This window comes from Chinchilla lanigera, unplaced genomic scaffold (genome assembly GCF_000276665.1).
Source record: "Chinchilla lanigera isolate Chin_1 unplaced genomic scaffold, ChiLan1.0 scaffold00091, whole genome shotgun sequence".
Lineage (NCBI taxonomy): Eukaryota > Metazoa > Chordata > Mammalia > Rodentia > Chinchillidae > Chinchilla > Chinchilla lanigera.
The window spans coordinates 7,558,104-7,581,847 of record NW_004955492.1 but is presented as its reverse complement, the minus strand read 5'-3'; the positions used below and the strand labels follow the sequence as shown (position 1 = coordinate 7,581,847).

General features: G+C 49.9%; 1 protein-coding gene across 4 annotated transcripts in view; it reads left to right on the top strand.

Moving 5' to 3' along the window:
- Window positions 1-3,590: 3,590 nt before the first annotated feature.
- Trim67 (tripartite motif containing 67) overlaps window positions 3,591-23,744 on the top strand; it is a 39,766-nt gene continuing 19,612 nt past the window's right edge. For all 4 annotated transcript variants that reach the window (XM_005404981.2, XM_013504688.1, XM_005404980.2 and 1 more), the window contains exon 1: window positions 3,591-4,645. In XM_005404981.2, the coding sequence (XP_005405038.1) occupies window positions 3,686-4,645 (960 nt within the window). In that variant the 5' untranslated portion in view covers window positions 3,591-3,685. The remainder of the gene's footprint in view (window positions 4,646-23,744) is intronic.

Genomic DNA, 23,744 nt, shown 5'->3' with positions numbered 1-23,744 from the left:
ACTAGACCACTGACCTCCAGAGAAAGTGGGTCTCAGAATTAGAAGGAGGTAGTTGTTGGGTACTCAAAATATTAAAACAAGATCGTTAACCACCAGTTGAAGAGTTTCAAGCCTAAGTGGCTAGATTTTTTTTTTTTTTTTTTTTTGAGGCTGTCTCCAAATGCAAAGGTTTTTTGTTGTTGTTTTTTTTAGATTTTAAGATTATTTTATAAAATCTGTTTTCTGGAAGAGAAGTCAATTGTACTTCTGGGAGAGGATGCTTCGTGTGGCTAGTGATGATTGTTCCTCATTAATTTTGCCACAAAGGGTTGGGTGTGGCCACTTTCTTTGAGTCAAAGGCCAACTATTCCAGGTTGTGCAATTCTGGGGCTGTAGATCTCTGTTCATTTCCCTGAATCCTTCTACACTGCAAAAATAAACAAACTGAACTGAAAGAAAAACACCATAATCTTTTATTTAAAATTTGTCTAGAGATTCTTGTACTTGAAATTTCCATATCTATTTTTAGCCAGTAAAGACTTAACTTCCATTCTATTTCAACTTGAAACTCAAAGAGTTCTGCAGTCCATGTGGATGACTGTTTTATTTCTAACTTTCTATGTTTGCCAGAGTAAATCAGTTAATGTGTCTGTATATTTTTTGGTGGAGGTAACAAGAGTCTATCTCTTGAGCATTTCTGAGACATGAGGGGTGAAACTCACAGTGGAGAACATTATCCAAAGCTACTCATTCTGGTGCCTTTCTCTGCTTTGATGGCAGTGGGTTGTGGACTGTTAATTACGAGTAATCACAAATACTCTTTCCAGGACTCCAAGTGATTGTATGAAACACCATCAGTTCACCAAAAAATGTGCCAGGGAAGGATGGGGAGTGAGGTGTGGGTCAGTTGGAGCATATTTCTTGATTTCAGCATTAAATGTAAATATATGCACTATTCAAACTTGGGGAAATGTGATGCCTAGTTCCTGGGTTGTAAGAATTAAATAAGATTACATAGGAGAATATAATTTCATGCTGTTAAGTTTTACAATGCAAATACTATTGCTTAACTCACCAGCTGCTCAGGCCAGCCTTTAATAATATACCAGTAACTTGGAAAAGTGGATATGTCATCCTAGACTGGGATTAAATTTCTTTATGAAAGTAATTTTTTTAAAAAGTGGAGTATATCCTTCTTAACAACTAATATGCAGAGATCTAGAGCCAGAAGGCAATTTAAAATTCAATGAATTCTACCCCTAAATTTTATAATAGGGAAAAACCGAGGTTCAGAGGGATTAGGTGACTTTCCTATGCACATGGTTCATGGCACGGTTGGGACAGAATGAGGACTTTGACAATTGTTGGTTAGTACAGAGAAGCTTGAGACTGGCTGCAGTCTCAGCTCCAGCAAAGCAAGGGCGGGGTACCAGTCCTCCAAAAGGGCGAAGCCTGGGCCCCAGGAGAGTACAAGGCCAGGCTGACCCGGGCCATAGAATTGGGGCTGTGTGGTGGAGGACATGTGAGAAAGGCATAGGTGTGGAATCCTGATGCATTAGGCGAGCACCCTCCTCAAGGAAAACCAAGCTGTGCTCAGCTGGAGCAAGGAACAGCTTCCTAAGACTTGTGTACCCTCCAAGAAGCCATGCACCCCCAAACCAATGCGTTTGCTTTGGTTTGTAAATGGCAAAACAAAACAGGTGTCAGGTATATGATGACTGGGGGTCAGGGGTCGCCTGTTCCCAGTAGAGGTTGTGACCTCCACTGCAGCCATCAGAACTCGGGGCTGAGCCGGCCAGACCTGATCCCGTCAGGGGGACACATATACCTGCGTTTGGTTGCCTCTGCACAGCACCCCTGACATGACCAGAGGGTTCCATAGCCACCTTCTCTAGGGCTCGTGGGAGCATTGCAGGCAGCACTCAGCTCGTGCGCCTCAGCTGTGGAAGGGAGATTAGGACAGGAGCCACCATCCCCCACCCGAAGATACTGATGCTAGGTGCACCCGTGGCTCCCTCTTGGAGGGGAAGGACAGCCAGGCTTCTTATCCCCATGTGGCCTCTGTCTGATGTCAGGTTGGCCCGCTCTTCACACTGAAGACCTCGAAAGCAAGCTGCTCAGCAGGGGCGAAGTTGAACTGAGGTTGCACAGGAAGTAGGGCGCCAGTCTGTATTTACAATGATCACGTTTGTTTCTCACACCTGTTATTACAATCCTACTCTGACAGATCAGGGTGCTAGGCAAGCAAAGTATCAGCAAGCGTCTAGGGCGGAGTGCCGGTTGAGGGGAGGGTTCCTGAGCCCGAGGTTCTGTGTGTCTGCGCCCCTCCCCGGTGGCCTCCCTCCCACGGGCCAGGCAGGGCTGCAGTGTCCCGCACCAGAGCACGCTCGGTCCCGCGCTTGCCGCGTGTGCACCAGGTTTCCTCTTTGTCTGGAGCACAGAGACCCGGGAGCAGCAAGGCGCGAATTCCGCAGGCAGATCTGTCTGAAGCCCACGCTCCGGAACATGCTTGCGGCCGAGCCGCTGCGCTGCGAGCCTTTGCCCGCGCGCCCGCACCACCTCGCGCGGCGAGGGAGGAGCCCTGCTGCAGACAGACGGCTGCTGGGGGCGGCGGCCTGCATTCACAAGCACACACCTGCCCACCGCGCCCCGCCGGCCTTGCGCGCGTGCTCGCGGGTCTCCGGGCGCGCGTCCGCCCCGCCCCCCGCCGGGTCCCCGCCCCGAGTGCAGACCCCGACCCACCCCCACTCGGCCGAACACCCGGGTGGAAACGCGGGGACAAAATGGCCTGCGGTTCGAGTCATAAATAAAATCGCGCCCTTTGGCTCCAAGCAGTCCGACATTTTGTGACTTGAGGTTTTTGTTTTGTTTTGTTTTGTTTTTTTTTTGCTTTCTCTTAGATTTAGCAGGAGACTGTTCCGCCGTGCTGCCCATCCATTTCTAAAAGCTGGCCGTTTAGAGCCGTGTTTAGCCTTTTATGAGGCGAGTGGGGAGGGCGGGAGCAGGCAAGGGACGTGACGGCAGACCGGGCGGGGCAGGGTCTCCGCCCCCCTCCATCCACACCGTGCGGGGAGCAGTTATTAAGCAGGACCCTCCCCGCGAAATCCTCGGGATCGCCCCTCGTCTCCGGCAGCAGGAGGCGAGCCCCTATTCGCTGCGCGGACGCCTCCCCGCCCCATTCCTCTCCGCGCTGGAAATTACAACTCCGGGCGCGCGGCGCGGGCAGGGAGGGGGTCCCCGAGCCGGCGGCACCCGCCCCCCGCTCCCCGCTGCAGCGTCGCACGGCCAAGGTCAGGGACACCGCAGGAGCAGCGCCGCCAGCGGGACGAGGTCACTGCTGGGTGCACCGGCCGGTCCCTAGACGAGAGACGGCAGGGCGCACGCGGGGGCGCTGTCCGCCACCTCTTGGTGCTGGGCCAGCAGCTGCCCGCGCCGGACGGGGCGGGGCGAGGACAGAAGCAGCAGCGGAGAGGACCCAGCCCCGGCCGCCGCGCGGGCCCCGCGAGCGCGGGAGGTGAGCACGCGCCCTTCGCTCCCCCAGTACTCCCGGGCGGCGGCCGCAGGACCCCGAGAGGAGGCTCGCTGCAGGCTCGCGGGGAATGCCCCCGGCTCCCCGCCCCGTGGCGCCGACCCAGCCGGCCGGCCCCCGCCGTTCTCCAGAGTCGCGCGCGCTGCCCCTCGGCCCCAGGCTGCTCGGACCGCGGCAATGGAGGAGGAGCTGAAGTGCCCGGTGTGCGGCGCCCTGTTCCGTGAGCCGATCATCCTGCCCTGCTCGCACAATGTCTGCCTGCCGTGCGCGCGCACCATCGCGGTGCAGACCCCGGACGGCGAGCAGCACCTGCCTCCGCCGCTCCTGCTGCCCCGAGGCCCAGACTCGGACCCGGCGGCCTCTGGAGGCGCGGGGGCCTCCGGGGGCGCCGTGGGGGGCGCGGCTGCAGGCGGCGGAGACCACGCAGACAAGCTGAGCCTGCACAGCGAGACGGACAGCGGCTACGGCTCCTACACGCCGAGCCTCAAGTCCCCCAACGGGGTCCGCGTGCTGCCCACGGTGCCCGCACCCCCGGGCTCTTCGGCGGCCGCGGCCCGGGGCGCCGCCTGCTCGTCTCTGGCCGCATGCTCCTCCAGCTCCATCACCTGCCCGCAATGCCACCGCAGCGCCTCCCTGGACCACCGCGGCCTGCGCGGCTTCCAGCGCAACCGGCTGCTGGAGGCCATCGTGCAGCGCTTCCAGCAGGGCCGCGGGGCGGCGCCGGGGGCGTCTGCGGCCGCGGCAGTGGCCGTCTGCCAGCTGTGCGACCGCACCCCGCCAGAGCCGGCCGCAGCGCTCTGCGAGCAGTGCGACGTGCTCTACTGCGCCGCCTGCCAGCTCAAGTGCCATCCGTCCCGGGGCCCCTTCGCCAAGCACCGCCTGGTGCAGCCACCGCCGCCGCCCGCGCCCCCTGAGCCTGCCCCTGTAGTCTCTGGCGCGGGAGGCGGCTGCAAGAGTCCTGGGGGCGCGGGCGGTGGCGCGACGCGCAAGTTCCCCACGTGCCCGGAGCACGACCTGGAGAACTACAGCATGTACTGTGCCAGCTGCCGGAGCCCGGTGTGCTACGTGTGCCTGGAGGAAGGCCGGCACGCCCAGCACGAGGTGAAGCCGCTGGGAGCAGCTTGGAAACAGCACAAGGTGAGCGCTGGCGCAAGTATGGAATATCCCGGCTCTGCAAGGGCTGAACGGGAACCACCTCATCATTCGTTCGTTCGTTCATTTATTCATTCCGGCATCAGTGATTTTTGACCAACATTCAGTGAGTCAGGGCCCCTGAGATGGATACTAGAAGTGGACAGAATAGGGGTGGAGTAAGTGCCTTATCGAGTCTCTGCCCATCTGAGACTGTGACTCTAAACAAAGTGGCCTCATTCCCAAAGTTTGACTAAGTCATGCCGATGGCCCTTCTTGATTATTTCTTTTTTAAATTTATTTTTTAATGTGCAAGTGTTACCATCGGGCTGCATATAATTAGTGCATTTCCAGGCTGGGAAATCTGTTCCCGAAGTGGGAGGCTCCTCTCCAGTCCTCAAGAAGGGCTGCAGTATTTTCTGTTCACCAGACCCACCTCGCTTCCAGAACAGAAATGCTCAACTCCTCTAGAGGGGAGACACAATGTCTCCTGAGTCCCATTGTAGCATTCGGCCATGTACCCTTTAAGAAGGAAGCATCCTTTTTCCCAGAGACCACTCCCAGCTGGAGCTGGGGTGCTATAAGGGGGTGGACTCATGGTTACAGGACCAGGTACCTAGGGAGTGTTGCCCTTGACAAATTATGGCTGACAATGTGAACACCTATCTGACATGGGTGAAAGAGGATAAGGGATCAAAATTTGGTCAGGCCATCATCAGGCCCAGAGGCAAGGCTGGGCTCTTTAGCTAAGGTTCACCCAATTTCCCAGGCAAAGTAGTTAGCTGGGCACCTGCACTCATCCCTGTAGAGGCTGATGAGCTAGGCCTGGCAGGTTACAATCCCTTGGTAAGGACCCTATTGCATCTGCATCCCAGATTATTCAATGCATTCTTTCCTGCTAGAGTAAACCCTAACAGGGAAGAGGCAGAGGTCTCCAGATGGCCCAATAGTAAACAGTGTGCGTACTTGGATGGAGGAGAAGAGCCACAGGAAAATGAAGTCATTTGCCAAAGCTACTTTGTCATCCAACTGCAAACAGGCAGGAAGGGCAGCACAGAAGAGACTGACTGATCCTGTGTAGATTTGTTGTTCCTATACAGATATAAATATGTATAGTTACTATGTATACAGTCCTCTACTACAATTAACATGTGTTGTTACTGTAACTTTTCCAATAAAATTAGAGGGATGACCCAAACACTTGAGAGGTTCAGGCTCTGAGTTTGAGGCCAACCTGGGCCTGCCTAGACTGCATAGTGAGAGCCAATCTCAAGGCAAATAAACAAGAGATAACACTTTAGAAGTCCACCAAGGAGAGGGAAGTTTACTTAACAGATTTTAAGAAGGGAAATGTGGAGTTGAATCCCTGGTTCTAGAGCAGTGGTTCTTACTTGGGGCCAATTTTCACCTTTTCTCCAGCCTCTCCTGATATTTGGCAGTGTCTAGAGATCTTTTTGGCTGTCACGCCTAGGGAAGGCTGCTAGCATCTGGTAAGCAGAGACATGCGGCCTAGGAAACATCCTACAGTACAAAGGAAAACTCCCTGACAGTTATCCAAAAGTCAACAGCACCTCTGGTAAGAAACCCTGCCCTGCTGGGCATGGTAGCGCACACCTGTAATCCCAGACTCAGGAGACCGAGGCAAAAAGATCTCGAGTTTGAGGCCAGCCTTGGCTCCCTGATGAGTTCAAGGCCAGCCTGAACTGCATAGTGAAACCCCGGCTTAAAAAAGAAACAAAAAACCAAACCAAAACAAAAAACCCTGCCCTTCAGTTGCACAGCCCTGGTCCAAATCTCAAGGATTGCATTTTACTAGCTGTGTGAGTAGAGGCAATTTAATTTTAAACTCATTGAAGGTAACATCTAAATGAGATCCTTGTGGAAAGGAGTGAGTACTATTCTCTATGTTTAGCCTCTGCCTCAGTACCTATTATGTTTATGGTCTAAATACTTGAAACCAGTGAGCTTGCAGAAAGCTACCGGGCAAGCAGCCTGAGTGCTCTTTTGGCCTCACTGATGTGGTTACTTGGAGAAAACACTAGCTGGTGACTTTTGGTATTGCTTGTGCTGAGCCCTAAAACACCTTTGAGCTGAATGAGGCTGCTGGCCTTGAGCTCACTGCCACTCTTTGGACATTTTTGTGGCATAAAGCTTTGCAGGAATTGTAGCTCTTTAGTTGTTTCATTAAGTGACTAGACATCATCTACAAATAAGGAAATCACTTTTAAAAGAGACTGATTAATTAACAAGACAAAAAGTGTGTGGGTTCTAAAACTCACACCCAGATTTCACAATCTGTTAAATGTTCACAGCCTAGGGGGCCAAGACTAATTTTGGATATTGCCACTTGAACATTCAGAATAGTGAAGAGTGCAAAGCCAAGAGGGCTCAGATGAGATTTTGCAGTTGGAAAAGAGTTTAAGTGTCTGGCCTGGAAAATTGAGTTGGATAATGAGGTACGATTTCAAGGAACAAGACTGAGCAGGGAAAATCAGTGGTCATCCCCAGCTTGGTGTCAAAAGCCGTTTTATATAATCACTACCTCAACGAACAACGTACAGTTATGAGGAGATGTGGGAAGCACGTGGACCCCTGCTTAGCAGAGTAGGCAGGGGTGCCTGTGGGCAGTGGCACTTGGGGGATTGTGACTACGTGGGATTTCCTGTGCAGTGCTGCTGCTTCAGGAATGATGCGCCCAGCAGGAACACAGAGATAGTTCTGGGAAATCCATCCTTAAGAATGGACACAGGCTCTGCTGTTCTTTAGCAGCAGCTGCGGGATTTCTACAAAAAGGGAACTTAGTGCTTGTTGCAAGCATCTCACTAGGGGCTGGCGATGGGAGGGAAAGATGGAGGAGGGGGTGCACAGCTTAGCTTTGCTTGGGGAGGCTGGGGCAGGGATTGAGACCACCACTTGGGCTGCTAGAGTGGTTACTGTGGGAAGATAAATGATGACACTCTATTTCAGACTCCCACTGCGGCAGCAAATTCTTCAGTCTTTGGATTTTTGTCCTTGTGGTTTTTGTCTACAACCCTCAGGATCCACGCCTAAGCCCTGTTGTTACCAGCAGCACTTCCCTGAGCTGCCTGAGGTCCGAGGGGCCTTCAGCACAGCTTGCTCTGATTCCTCTCTGGAGGACTGGAGCCTGCATCTGATCAGTGATTCTTCAAGGAGGAGACTTATACTGTATGTGACCCTGAAGTCTGTTGATTATCAGCTTTTACTCCAGTGTAGGAACCTTTTGGTCTTAGTTAAACACATTTTTATATGACTCTCTTAGAAGACAATTAGCCCTAACTTCTGATAGGAAGAAGTCCTGTGCGTTTTGAAAGACAGGCAAGAAGGGCAGCTTTCTAGAAGAGTTTTTGCCTTTTCTGCTGTTGATTGTCCCAAAGTCAGGGAGCTGGGCAAGGTCACTGCAGGCTGTAACACTTCCTAGCATATCACCGAATGTCATCTGAAACTCTTGCTTCAGGGAGGACCTGAGCTGCCGGGTGCAGATGGCAGGCCCCCGAACTGAAGTGTGAATGTCCATTCCCCAGCTGAGGCTGTGGAGTGCTGCCCAGGCCTCTTGGGTTCCCTGACAGACAAAGGGAGCAGAAGAGTGTGCAAGAGCATCTCAAGGTGCCCCAGGGTGACCGTTCTGAGCGAGCTCCCTTCTACCCAGCACAGGAATGACAGAGGACGTGGACTGGGAAACTCAGGGAGGACAGCACATCTGCTTTCTGTAGGGCTCAAGGCTCTGCCAAGGGCATGTGGCTTCTCTGCACCTATTTTCTAAAGGTCTGACCTATTTTGTAAAGGAGGTATTTTAGGCTTTCAAGCCTCAGTGGAAAGTTCTGTGCTGTTTACAGGACTTCACACAAGTGACAAAGGCAGAACATGGAATCATATCTGCATTATTATAGGGGTGCTTATTTTAACATTTGTAGCTCTTATCACCAAGGAGTAAGTACTCATTGTTAAAAATTACAACTGCAGACATAGAAATGCAGACTTAACTATCATCCCTAAACTCTAATTTACAGGGAATAGCTTTCTAACACTTGAGAATTTTTCCTTTACAATTCTACTACACTTTTATTTTGACCCTGCCTTTTTTTCTTTACAAATATAATATAAATATCTTTATTGAGAATTAATATGTATTATTTTTGATGGCTATGTGCCATTGCTTTATAAGGATTCTCTTTACACCCTAATTCTGAAGTTAGGTTATTTTTACCTTTTGCTGCTATAAACATTTTTTCTATTTAAATCTTTGCCTTACACTCTTAGTTATTTCCTTAGGGTAAATTTCTAGATGTGTCATTGTAATATCAAAGTTTACGTGACTTTAAGGCATCTAATAAGTGTTTCCAAATTACCTTTTATCTAGATACCTATTTTTTTTCTCCCAACAAAGAAGTATGTCAATAACAAAAATTCACGTGGGGGGGCTGGGGTATAGTTGAGCGGCACAGTGCCTGCCTGGAAAGTGCAAGGTTGTGAGTTCGACTTCCAGTACCAGGAAAAAAAAACTAATTCACATGAATAGGAACCAAAGGGTAAACAATAAAGTAGACTGTCTTGCTTGTAATTAGCATTTGCTATTTTCATTACATTGTTATTAGAACTTTTTAAAAAGAGGGTCACAAGTACCTAAACTTTGGTATTCTTAACTTCCAGTGAGGGGGCTGGCAGCCTTCCTCTGAGAAATGATTTAACTTGTTCAGCTCTGCTGCTGTATTTCCTCCCTTGGATTTCAAGGCCCATGAAAACACAAAGCCTTTGGGGTCCACCTAAGGCATTTTAGGATGGGGTTGGGTGGCCATAAAGAAAGTCAAGAGAGGAAAGAATTTGGCAGAAGGTCTGACCTCACCCTCCCTGCTCTGTGCTAGGTGCTGACCCCAGGCAGAGTGCTGAGAGCCACAGCTTTGGACGCTGGGCAGTCCCTCCTAATGCTCCTTGGACATTAGGATAGAAAGAAACTATCTTTCACCAATGTTGATGTTCTGAGAAAGGAAGTGCCAGGCTGGCTTCTGTTCCGTTTACCCCAAACTGGCTAAGAGCCTGTGGCAAGGCTGCCCAGGTCCTGGGAGCCAAGCCCTCTGAGTGACAAAGCTGCAGTGTGCCCCATCTCAACCATGTCAACAAGGCCAGCATCTTCAGACCACCTTCAATGTGACCTGCCCTGAGCTTCAACTTGGTCAGTCATTCAGGAATAACTACTTGGAAAGAACCTTATGTGACACCCTTTGAAATGCCTCTTTAGAAACATGCGTTGCTTATCACTCTGCACAGCTGGGACTCAAAAAGTGGGACAAGGAAAAAAGGCCAGACTCTCTAAATTTGAATCGCTTTTCTTTTGACTTTGAAGACTCTTTGTAGAGATGCAGAGGTTTAGAATTCAAGTTCACTTCAAGACTGTGACAGGGACACGCTCCTGTCACTAGTTATGACTATATCCCATAATGTATGAGGTGCGACTGAAATATACGGTGAATGTTTAAAAATTTATTATAGTACTGGGCGCATTGCCATGAATCTCCCTCAAAACACCCCCCTCCACTTCAGACACACTTAGTCCATTGTTCTTGCCGCTTTCTGCAGCAGTTCTGGAAGTCCTCTTTCCTGAGTGTCTTTATAAACTGTGACGACAAAAAAAAAAAAAAAAAAAGTGCCAAATGCTGCTGCCAAGTGGCTATCCAATGGACAGGTAGCTCATAAAGTCATAACACTGTGTCCTCAGCAACTTATTCACTGGATCTGGCACTGTGTGACTTCTGGCTTTTCCCTAAAGTCAAAATGACCACAAAGGGGAAATGTTTTGAATCAATTCAATACACCAGGGCAACCACAAAAGCATAACTAAAGACACCTGTCTGCTAGTTTCACTTGGATTTTCTTTTCTTTTTTTTTTTTTTTTTTTTTTTTGGCTTTTTGAGACTGGGTCTCGCTATGCAGTTCAAACTGGCCTTGAGCTCACTTTGTAGCCCACGCTAACAGATTTTCTTTTAGTTTGTGTCTCTGATGTTCTAGAAAGCAGCAAAGAGTGTGCCTTATCCATTCCCTCAGGGCCAGCTCAGGTAGTGGCAGAGGTCAGGACATCAAAGTCAGAGGACCTAAGGAGTAAGAGACTCCTGGAAAGCACTGGAGCTGAGGGACGCAGCAAACCCACCTTCCTTGGCTGGAATTTCCCTTTGTGAGGCATTTACAGCACTGACTGTGAGGGAATTTTCGCGTTTGTTTTCTAGGTTTGGCTGTTTCCCAGAAGAGATGATAAATTGCAGCCTCTTCACTTAGCAGTTGAGGAAACTTGAGGTGAAGGGGCTTGTTCACCTTGCACAGCAAGTTGTGAAATAATTGTATAGAATATGGGCCCAGGAATATAGCTCAGTGGCACAGCGCCTTCCTGGCAAGTGCAAGGTCCTGAGTTTGATTCCCGGTACCAACAAACAGACAAAAAAATTGCCTTTATTGTTCTTCACTATACATTTTGAATAACTACAAAAATTCAACAGGCAGGTGTAGGGCCACACACCTGTACTCCCAGCTACTTGGGAGACTGAAACAGGAGCACTGCAAGTCTGAGGCCAAACGGGGCTACAAAATAAGACCCTGTCTCAAAGACAAATAAAAATAAATAAAAAAGCTAGAATGTAGCTCAGTCATAAAGACGTGCAAGCATGAGAATCTGGGCTTAATCTCTAGTAACACATACACATGCACACACATGCTCGCACGCGCGCTCATGCTTGTGTACAGTCACACGAGCAACAGAATGCTATGTGTGTATCTGAACCCCTCAAAATGGCATGCATGACATTTTGTGAAGAGCAATTATGAATGGAAGAAATAAAGGGTTAACTGACAACTACTCCAGAGGGACTGGCATGGGAGCACAACCTCTTTCATCCAACTGGAATAAGGCAGCAGCAGGAACAGGAAATCAAAGGGGGGCTGCAGTTGGGGAGCCAAAAGTCCTATTTAAAACCAACAGGACAGAGGCATTTGAGGGCTGCAGGGGCTAAGAGGTCAAGCAGCACTGCCTCCCCAGTGTACACATGGCCTTCAAGGGGGGCATGGTTTGGGGGAATGAGAGGGGAGGTCAGGATCCACAAGGACAGCAAAGGTAAGATTTGGCCAGGAAATCCAGGAGTGGGGACAAGATGTGAACAGACATATCAAATCAGAATTTACTCCAGAAGGAAGGTCTTGGCCCCAGTCACATGTCATCTAAAAAACCTGTCCAGATGGTGTGCCATTTAAAAAAAGTAGGTCAAAGCTATATTAGGAAATTCAGGCAAATACAATACTTGTACTTGCCAAATCTCCAGTATTTGTTTATATTTTGATTTTTAGGTGATATCTACAAAACCAGGAAACCAATAAAATATAAATAATCAGAAATGACAAGCCTCCTAAAATGGAGAACCAAGACCAACTATCATTCGATAGATTATTTGTTGCATTCGTATTGGTATTACCTATCGGCTGGGCCACATGCCCAGGGAAGGAAAAGCAGCCTCCTAACAGCTTACTAGGATAACCAAGATGATGATGCCTCCCACCATCATACCCTCTTTCTGAGTTTACACCTCTCGTGCTCTCTAACCCACCTGAGTACTCAGTGAGTGTCCTGCCAGGCACCAAGCCACAGGAGAATCATTATTATCTTTTGAGGGGCAAAAATGTAGTCACAGGAAAAAGAAAATGAACAAATAGCCAAGTGAATAATTTCTGTAACGATAAGTACTAAGTGGAAGTAAAAATAATGTGATAAAAACAATTTGGCAGACTTTAGGTGGTGGTTGAAAAGCAGCTGTGGGGACCACAATTTCCATCTGGGACTTGAAGCTGCACAAGGAGGAAGAGGGACCGGCCCTGTGGGCTCCAGGCCACACACCTTTCAGGGAAGCAGGAAATGAAAACCAGAGATGACAGATGCCTGGCATATTTGAAGAGCAGAAATGGACATGTGTGGGTGAATAAAGGGCAGGAACAGAGAGAGACAGAGAGAGAGAGAGACAGAGAGAGGCCAGACACTCCAGGCTGGCAGGTGTGGCAGGTGTGGCAGGTGTGGCAGGTGTGGCAGGTGTGGCAGGTGTGGTGTGGTGAATTCGTGGGAACCGCTGTAGGCCTTGAAGCTGGGGAGTGATACTTGAAGGTCATTCTGACCTTTGTTTGACAGGAGTGGTGGGAGACAAGAGTAGAGTCAAGGAGAACTAATTAGAAGCTATTGCAGAAGACTGGACTATAGATAAGGGAATTTGAATGAAAAGAGAGGCTGCAGGAAGGGAGAGAAGCATGTGCATTCCTATCCTGCTGGGAGCCCCTCAGCTTCTTGCACTTGTGGTTTGATGTCTTTAATTATTTTTCCAAAATTTTGTCTATTCTCTCCTCTCCTCCAATAATTGTGCCCTATTCTCTCTCTCTCTCTCTCTCTCTCTCTCTCTCTCTCTCTCTCTCTCTCACTCCCTTTCCCTCACTCCCTCCCCATTATAAATTTTGTAAAACAGCATTAAAACCTCCATACTTCTGACCAGTGCCCTAGGCACTGTCACAAAAACCAAATGCTGCTAGAAATGTTGGATCAAGGGACATGGGTCTTCCTGGTCATGAGAACATGCTGCTGCCCTCAAGCAGCCTCACACAAGAGACTCCAAAGTAACCACTGTGCCCAGTACTCACAGCAGTCACCCACTTCAGCTTTCAGCCGTTACCACATCCCATTAGCTTGGTTGAGGGTGTGGGTTTTTTTCTCCTCTCAAGTTGGTTCCCTGCACTGCAGCTCCCGCAGCCATCACCAAAGAATAAGAGTCCCCAGCATGGCCCTGCTTACCCAGCAGGGACCACATCTGTAACTGACTATCCAAGTGCCGGGGGTTGAACATATATTCACATGAAGCTTAGGGGTACCAAAATCTATGACACCATGTCTAGAAAAAGTGAGGGGACTTGGGTTGCCCTTTTTTTTTTTTAGCATACTAGGAAGAATGATGGGACAAGGAGATCTGGACACCTCCTGGAAGGACAAAGACAGACTGATTTTTTTGTTTTGTTTTTGTTTTTGAGCCAGGGTCTCACGCTATAGTTTGGGCCAGCCTTGAACTGACTATGTCACCCAGGCTGGCCTCCAGTTCATGGCAATCTTCCTGCCTTGGCCTCCCAAGTCCTGGGATTACAGGCATGTGTCACCACACCTGGGAAGAGAGATTAATCTTTAACTTCATTAAATTTCAGTCAAGAACAGGAATATCCAGGATATCATCCATTTGAAGATTCTTGTAAAATTTCATCATTTTACTCTGTTTGCCAGTAAAACCTGGCAGGAAAATATACTCTTTTTAAAGTCTGCATTTGCTTTGCTAAGTTATAGGTGGAGAGAAAGGGGACAAAAGCAAGTGAAGAGGCTGGGTAAGAAAAGAGACTCCCAGGAGGAAAAAGCAGGGCAGAGGACCCTATGAAGTACATGGCAGAGCTGATTGTAAAACAGGCATCCCAGCACGCTCGGAGGCTGAGACAAAGGACTGCAAGTTCAAGCCTAGCCTGAGCAACTTAGCAATTTAGTAACTCTCTAAAAAAAAATACAAAGTGCTGGGGATGTAGCTCAGTAGGGAGGTCCTGGGTTCAGTCCCCAGTGCTTGGGGGAAAAGTTGATTCTAGATTTGTTGTTCGTTCTATTCATTTAAATGATAAGTTGGGTTCATCTCTCTGCCTGTGCACAAGAAGCCAAGAACAGACTGCAAGGCTGTGACAGGTGAAAGGAAGGACCATGCAAAATGAAACACAGGTGCTCTGTTTTGGTAATTTGACGGAGAAAACACTGAGACAAATCCCTATCAGACATGATTGCCTCAGAAACAGTCTTACAGATGCAGGGACCTGAGCTTGGAGGAGAAGCCGTTTTAGTTAGGGTGGATGCGGACCTCACCTGGCTTTCCTGGCACAGGCCCACGTATACTGGCAGTGTCAGGATTTGGGTCCAGGCATGGTGCACTGCCCCAGGCCTGTTCCTGTTGGAGTCTCACTTCTGGCATTTCTTTGTGCAAGTGTGACTTGCTTTGCCCAGTTTTACTTTTCTGCCAGTTGGGTGCTCTGGGGTCTCCATGGGTACTTATTCTAATACTAGAAGCAGTTTTAAAGATACCATTCCAGCTGGGTATGGTCGTTCTGTAGTCTCAGCACTCTGGGAGGCTGAGGCAGGAGGATGGAAATTTCCAAGTGTGGGAAACTTAGTGAAACCCTGTCCCAAAATAAAATTAAAAAGTAATTTAAAGGACTGAGGATGTAGCTCAGTGGGAAGGCTTTGAGTTCAATCCCCAGTATTTAAAAAGCAAATAAGTCAATAAATAATCCCATTTTATTAGACTTGAATTGTTCGGACTCATCCATAGTGTGTATGGCTAATAGAGACCAATGGGCTCTCCTTATTTGTAAACTATCTTTGTACATCATAAGCATCAGTAGCACTATCCTTTAAAAGCATGGAGAGCAAGGATTGCGTCTTACTTCTCTTCGTGTTCCCGGTGTCCAGCAGAGCAGCCAGCACCCAGGAGGAAACGAGGAACATTTATTGAATAAATGAATAGGACCTAGCACTGAAATGTGTCAACACCATAAATTACTAGCCCAGTGCCGACCCTGTTAAATGCCCGTTAACTCCGGAGCAGAGTGACTCACAAAGGAAGGGTGATTCCAGGGTAAAGGAGTAAGGAAAGCAGGTGGGGAAGGATAACGTGTTTTTCTGGGCACTTTGGACATGAGTGTCCATGCGTGTTAGCACAGCTCTCTCCCTTCGTCAGAGGCAGTGGGGCGTCAGCAGCAGTCAGCTGGGAAAGGTGCGTGTGTGTTGGTGCACTTTCCCAGCTGTTGGCTGGTACCACTTCCTCTTGTCCAGAGACCATGCTGTCTATCATAGACCAACATGCAGGAATCCTCAGTGCACTAGGAGCTGCAGAAGGCAGGCACGGGACTTCTAGCTGTGGAGACAGTGGTCCTCAAACTCTACCCATTGCCATGGAATGACCTTGTGTTAAATGAGGCGATGTGTTTCAAAGATTTAATGCAGTGTGTGCCTTAGAGGAAGCACTAAAAAAAGGAAAGTCACCGTTACTGTCATCATTACGGTTATTCCTGCAAGGGTTAAGCCTGAGAGGTATGACAGGCAGGAAGTGGTTCTGGGTCGAGGCTATCACAGCGCCCTCTTGCTGGAGAGCTGACCAGTGCTGTGGTGGGACCCTTGCCCCAGTTCGCAAGAAGTGAATGCCTAAGGTGAGCAGTTCTGGGATTCCTTGGATTAGATTCCTGGTCTGCTGTTGACTGATATGGTGGAGACTGGATCTGAACTGGAGTCAAAAAGATCTGGGTTCTAGCAAGACCCTGTCTCAAAAAGACAAAAACAAAAAAAACAAAACAAAACCAAAAAAAGATCTGGGTTCTTTTGGAGTCGTGCATCTTCGGGTGAGGCTCATTGCCTTTCTCAGCTTCAGTCTCCTGATATGGGAAAGGCTCCTATGGGAGAAGTCAGCTAGTGAGGCACATCTCCTGCAGTGGTGACTTCTGCCTGCCTCCCCTCCCTGCGGCACTCAGCGCCCATGGGTGTGAGGAGGAAGAGAGCAGGCAACTCTGTTCTGCGGCTACAGAAACCACGTGTACTATAGAAAAAAGACTAAACCTAATTATTAATTTGCTAGAGCTGTCATAATAAATGATCACCAACTGGGCAGCTTCAACAACAGAAATTGGCTGGAGGTCTGAGGTCTGAAATCTATGTATCACTGGCCCCACGCGCCCGGGGCCCTCTGGAAGAATCTGGTTCAGGCCCCTCTCCTGGGTTCTGGTGGCTCCCTGAATGACGGCAGCATCACCACAGTCTTCCTGGCATTCTGTCGTGTCTCAGCCTCCCTTTCTATAGGGACACCAATCATAAGTTTAGAGCTTATTCTACTCCCATATGACTTCTTACATCTGCAGCAAGCCTATTTCCATAAGGGGCCCTTTCTGAGGTAATAGGGCTGAGGGCATCAACATGTGAACGTTTGTGGGACACAGGTAATCTATAACATGCAAGAACACTAACAGCTGCTTGATAGTTCATTTGGGTGGAGGAAATGCATTGAGCAAAGAGAGATGAGTTTTTCCCCAGCCCCTTGGAAATACTCGTCCAGCACCTTCGGGAGCTCAGCAAAGAGCTGAGACTCCAGGTGTGGGTTGGGGAGAATGGAGGGGAGTGGGGACAGCCAGGTGCTAAGGGGGTGGCCCCTTGGCCTGAGTGGCACAGGTGAGGAGGAAGAGAGATGGGGGCTTCAAAATGTGTCTTTTCATCCTCTGCCACTTTCCTCTGAGCCCCAAAAGCAAAGATGGTGAAAATAGATTTACAAAAGGAAGCACTATCGTTCTATCAGGACATTTTTACAGTGAAATGTCCTGAGCCAAAAGATACTGGGAAGAGCTGTGTGGCCCTGTGTTTCAGCTGTAGAGTGATTTAGCTTCTTCTCAAGGGTGGTGATTTCCACTCAGAGCTTAGTGATGTTTGAACTTTTAATAAATGAACATAGTTTTATTATTTTTTCCTGATCATAAAACATAATACTTTTTTTAAAAAGTGAAGATAATTCAAAGAAGAGGCAAAGAAAAAAATCCTGTATCTTACACCCCAGAAAACATAATTAATGTGAATAGATAAGTATATATCTGTTTTCTAAGACACAAGTTTATGTTTGTTTTTTTAAGACAGGGTCTCACTATGCAGTCCAGGCTGGCCTTGGGTTTGCCAAGATGCCCAGGCTGGACTTTAACTTCTGATCCTCCTGTCTCACCCTCCTGAGTGCTGGGATTACATATATACACACACCATCATGCTTGACTTTAAGATAAAAATTTTGATAAGATCTTATATGTGCTTTTTGGTAGGATGTTTTTCTTTCCACTAAATGATAAGTAGGTACCATAATCCCAAAAGATAGACCCTAGACTAGGAGACTGAGGACTTTCCGAAGAACATACGACTTTAAGTGGAGCCAGAGGCTGCTACACCACCAAGACCACAGTGCTAGATTTTACTGTTTACTCCACCGTCCTCTGCCTTTTTTGCCCCGTCTATACAAGGTTGGGCCAGTGATGTGCTGGGCAGTGAGCTGAGAGGAGGGTGATGCTGCTGTCTCGAGGAGGCTTGAATGTGTTTGGCTGGGAGTCTTCTCCACTGTGAGACTAGGATGTCTCGAGTAGGTGTCCCTTCAGCCTGAGCACAGGAAGGCAGATGGCATGAAACAGAGCAGCCAGTGACCCACGGTGAGCCTTCAGTGTGCAAGAAGCCACCCTGTGCTGCTGGAAGCTTCTGCCTGGGGAGCGGGGTGGCTGCTGCCACATACCCTGCTCCTCCATCTCCCACCACCAGCCCAGATCTGAGCTGTGCCCTAGGGAGTGGTCAGGTGCTTCTGGCTTTGCCTTTGGCTGCAGAAGAATGAAGAAACACTTTTTAAATCTAGCAGCATCCTTTGCTAGGCCAATATTTAGACTTGCTTTTAGACTTTTTTGTTGTACTTTTTTCCTTGACCCCTGAATCACAGAGAGATAGACATTCCCAGGCACACATCCAGCTGCTGGGCATCTGGGCTTCTTTTCCATGTCCTGGACTTTTTCCAGTTTAAAATCCATTTTTTCTGCCATCATGCAAAATAGTGAAAAGATAAATCCATCATTTCTTGAACAAGTTTAAGAGTGATGGTTTGAGACAGCATACATCAGGCGCATGTTTGTCTCAGAGTAGCTGAAGACAAATGAGGGCCTTTTTACAGGGAGTTGCCCTGAAGTGTATGAAGTGGAATCAGATGTCTGCTTGCTATTACACTGCACGTCAGGTACAAAGCCAAAGTAGAGTCATCTAAGAGGCTCTTTGGTCCACTTTAGAAACTTCCCTGACATGTTGTCCAACAGAAGAAGAAAACCTCACTTATTCAACAAATATTTATTGGACATGTACTCATATAAAGATGAACAAGCAAGGTCTCCGTCTCCCAGACCAAACACTTTAGTGGGAGACAAAGTCCGTGCACAATGAGAGTAGAATGGAACAAGATGTGGGCTGCCCAGAAAGGGGTCTCTCAGCCAGACTGGAGCAGAGTCAGGGTGTGACTGGGACCCCCTGCAAAGCAAGGGAGGGAGCACCAGGCAGAGGAATGGCAGGTGCAGAGGCTCAGAGGTAGGGAGCAGCCTGCTGAATGAAGTGTGGTTTGTGTTTGAAGGTAGGACCAGCTGCTGCCCTTCTGTCAACTTCAACAGGAACCGACAAGCCCAAGTCCCGGGGTGGGGTGGGGGCATGAATTTCCCAATGACTCTGTACCTGGCTCTGCCCGGTGAGTTCTCGAGGGTCACTGAACACTAAGAACCAGGCCAGTACCCAGAGGTCTCTAACAATAGGGAACCAGCTGCTGTCATTTCTGCCTCTTCTTATTTCTGACCTCAGCACCAAGTCCTAGCCAAGCACTTAGTCTGTTGGTGCTGCTGACATATTGATATTGGCAGCCTGAATATCATGGCTGACAAGCCAGGCTGCTGCCCTGGGTAGCCTGGGGGCAGAAGCTCATCAGGATGCCTGCGTGGCTGGCATTTGGGAGTCAGAGGTGAAGCCAAGCTGCAGCAGGAAACAGGGGGGCCTTTCCACTACCTACCCCACGGGGATCGCATACACCCCACTTCTGCAAGCATCGTTAGCCTTGTACTATGTGACTGGCTGGCTTTGCTTAGCCTCCTCCCCATGAGATCAGCAACAGTTCTTGTGGCAAGCAAAAGAGGCCAATGTGGACCTTCTCGAAGGAAGAGGGAATTTATCAGAAAAATGATGCTTCTGTCCTAAACACTTCAGAGCCTGGGGGCGCTTTGAGACCCAGGATTGAAGTAGTGAGCCCGTGGACAGCACTGACTGTGTGCCAGCCCCATTCTGAGCACTTCACAGATACTAACTCACTTGAGCCCCACAACAACCTGCTACCATGACCCCCCTTTCATGGCGGAGGGACCTATTGCCATGACCCTCTTGTTGCCATGAGCCCCTTTCATAGCTGAGCAAGATGGCAGCAGGGAAAGCAAGTGACACCCCACCACCACCAGACTCACAGAGTCAGTGAGCCAGGATTTGAACCCAGGCTCCTGGCTCCAGAGGCTGGGGCTAAGAAGCAGTCTGCAGCATCTGTGAGAGTCTGGCCAGGGAACCAGGGAAAAGGTGCCTCATTTCCCCAGGCTCAGGTCCCTGGGCTGAGGAAGGAGCTCCCACTGGCCTAAATGAGGCAGGTACCAGCCCTCATCAAAGGGATCCACTTGGCCTGTGACCCACAGCCTAGTGTGGCGGGGATATCCCAATGTTGCTCTCCAAGCATCAGCTGTGAGCTGGTCTCTGCTGGGTGAGCATGTTCGCACAAGCTGGCTGCGTCCAAGACCTGGGCCCTCAAGGTGGGATGGATCCAGAGCTACAAGGGAAGGTAGCCTGTGGCTTGGGAAACCCAGGAGGTGTTGAGAAGTCTTGGTCCTACCTTTGCCTGCTCCCAGGGCTTCCCGGCCGCCTCAGCCTGCCTTCAGCCTTGTGAGTATCTCCAAAGACCCTGGGCATCCCCCTCTCTCCCAGGCTCAGGCCTACTGCTCCTCTTTTTCCACCATGGGGCCATCGAGGCTCACCACCGTGATTTCTACTGGCTGCTGTGTTTATTTTGGGCACAAGCCCATGGAGCCTAGGGCTGGTAGTTCAGAGAAGATGGGAAAACAAAGCTGCTCTCTGTAGGCTGGGTGCAGGCAGGGCAGCTACAATCAAGCTGGTTCAGCAGGGTGGGGAGGAACCTGCTGGTCTGAGGGCAGAGGTGAGGAGTGGGGACATCAGAAAGTCTGTATAGTGAGATACTTGGGCCAGAGCAGTGGTGGCAGCTAACCTAGAGACATATGGACCCAGACCTGGGAACGATTAGCACCCAAAAGCTATGCACAGGGGATCTGTGTGCAAGTAGGCTGCATGCGTGCACTAGAACAATGGGTGACAGGTGACCTCATGGCCATGTTAATCATACCCACTGTGGGAGGAGGGAGGTGTGAGTAGCTCAAGGGAAGGAGAAACAGTCTAGAGCAAAATCCTTTCACCACACAGATGGTTATGGGCACAGTCTGTGTGGTATTGCGCTGCCTGCTGTGTGGCTCATGGAGCTGCTCAGGAAAGGGCTCCTGAGGCAGTCAGGCCACAGGGTGGGGCTGGTGCCTATGCACCCTGCGGCCGGGCTCTGCTCTGGGAGTGCCAAGGGCACATTCTGTGTGGGGTGAGGGTAGCCAGGCATGAGGAGGAGGGCCAGGAGGGGAGGGTCTTCCCAGGGAGATGGATGCTGACAGGCAGAGCTAGATGAAGCTGAAGAGGGAGAGCCTGCAAGGAGGGAAGACTGCCACAGCCAAGGTGGAGAAGAGGAGCTGGGTGGAGGCTACATGGGCAGCGGCAGGGAGGGCCTGTACGCCGAGCTCAGAGGCTGGGCTTGGGCGGGCAGGGGAGGACATTGCTGTGGGGAGAAGTGAGGAGAGGAGAACTGGTGGAAAGAGAGGAATCAGGAGGTTACCAGGATGTGTGACACTCAGGTCCCCAGAGGACCTTTGCACAGAGACCTTTGTCAAGAGACTATTCTAGCCAGCACTCACGGGCAGTGGGAGCCCAAGACCCTCCTTTGCTCCAGGTGCAGGGCAGATGGTTGGGGAGGGGGCTCAACTCGTCCAGCAGGAGTCTTTCAGTGCCAAAGGATGGGGTTTCCTAGGTGACCTGTGTTGTGTCTCCCAAATGGCAAGGTAGTGTTCACTGCAGTCACACAACTAGACACTGCATTAAAGTGGATCTTCTTCTCTGTGCCTTTCACGACCGTGGACAGCAGTTTGCCCATTTCTAGGTCTTCTACACTCAAATAAGAACTGTCCTTAGTTGGCTTTGTGATCTTGGATATGTTTAGGTAGAAAGACAAGTGTTTGCACTTTTAGAGTGCTGACTTCCCATCGGGCAAGCGACAGAGCACTTCTGGCCATTAGAACATTCAGCGGCAATATAATAATAATCTATATGTGCTCTTTGTAGCTTATATATTTCTTTAGACAATCAGCTTCTCAGACATAAATGAGCAGTCAGACTGTGTTGTTTAAGGTCTTTGTCTCTCAAACTCTCTATTTCCAATAGGTCCCCTAATGTTAGCCATCAGGAACCAAACTTAAAAGAAGGTGACCTAGGGGCTTCTCCACACAGTGGCAAGCATACGAGAATCATCTAAGAGCTTTAGAACCTGAATGGAGGTGGCTTCCCAGTGGGTGCTTTAGAGAAATTCACAGACTATAGACCTGGATTGGACAATTCAGGAGGAATTAGGGAATGCTTGGGTAGATGACTAAGCATAATAGTAGGAGCCTGTGAGCAATTACTACTGTCATTCCCAAATCTGAGCCCAGTGTAGTCACTGCAGAAGGATGAAGTATCTGCCCAGGACACACAGAGCTCTGATTTGAAGCGCTCTGGCCTGGTCCTCACCCAGAATGCACTCCCAGCCCTGTCCAGAAGGAAGCCCAGTGGGGCTCCTAGCCTGCTGGCTGGCCACTGGTGAAGATGGTGGGCGGGCACTCAGGTGTTGGTTTTGCCCAGTGAGACTATGTGAACCCAGACTCTAGTCAGGGAGACCAAATCTCTACCAACCGTGGGTTTATGATTTAGGTTAAAGTCCATTCACCCTTAGAAGCAAATTTCACCTTCTGCCTAGGAAGGACCTTCCTCTCCAGGGGGTGGAGAAAGAGGTCAATGTGTGCCTGCGGGACATCCCTGCACGGCAGTCAGCCTCACCCTGCCCCCCAAGGGCCTTCCGTGGCCAGCAGGTCACAACACAGGGTCTTCACTGCTGAGCATAGGGTAGCCCCTGGTGGGCTCTGCACTTGGCGGCCAGCTCCAGATGGCACACAAAGCAGCAGAAGGAAAGTCAGGTGGAGAGTTTGCTGGGTGGATGCCACATCGGCTGAGCCGAAATGATCCTTTCAGCCAGGCACTACCCAAGGTTGAGGGCTCCTTGCCACTTGGGAAGAGGGCAGCAGGCCCAGGAGGGCTGGGGCAGAGTGGTGCTGGTCCTAGTGATGGGTAGCAGAGCCTGGCCCTCCCTCTCCCTGGCTCTCGGGCCAGTCCTCACATGGCCTTTGTGGTGTGTGTGTGTGTGTGTGTGTGTACTGGAGCCAGGCCCTTGAGGTAGTGGTAAGAGATCTGCTGGGATCTGCCCCGCTTGGCGTGTACCTGAAGTGATTCAGTCATTTTGCTTATTATTCACCATGGGGTGGTTCTTGAGCCCCTGCTTTGTGCAGCTTCCTGACTAGAAACACAAAGACAAAAGACATTTTCCCTGGCAGGCCCTAGAGATTAGGGGAAGAGGGCTTTAACCCTCCCAGTGACCATGATAAGAAGTAAGGCCTTTGGGAGTTACTTGGGTCCAGAAGATGACGGACAGTGGAATCCCATGATAGAATTGGGGCCTGCTAAGAAGAGGAAGAGAACCAGGGCTCTGCTACACACACACACACACACACACACACACACACACACACACACACACATACACCATGAAGGCTGTGTGAGGACTGGCCCAGGAGCGGGGCCCTCACCAAGAACCCACCTACGCAGGCTCCCTGATCTGGGACCTCAGCCCCAGGACTGTGAGGAACAAATGTGGTTGTTGAAACCATCCTGGAGTGCTCCGCTGCCTCAGTGGGTCCCCACTGTGTGTGCTTTAGGGAGAGGTTGCTGTTCCTTTACAGGCACTGAGAGGCTTCATTTTGAAACACTCTGTTGTTGAAGACGCTGCCACCTGAACATTCTACACACCAGTGTCCTGGGCCCTGCACCCACCCAAGATGGGAGAAAGACCTGTGTTCCTGATGGGAGCCATAGGCCACGGGTGGCAGTTGAAATTTAAAGTAAACAATATTAAAACTCCAGCTCCTCAGTCACATGAGCCACCCTTCAGGGACTCAGGAGTCACATGCAGGCAGTGGCCTCTTTTGGGACAGAGCAGATGTGAAACACTTCTGCTGTCGTCCTACCTTGGGTGGCTGCTGTGCCGCCCAGAAGCACACAGTACCAGGT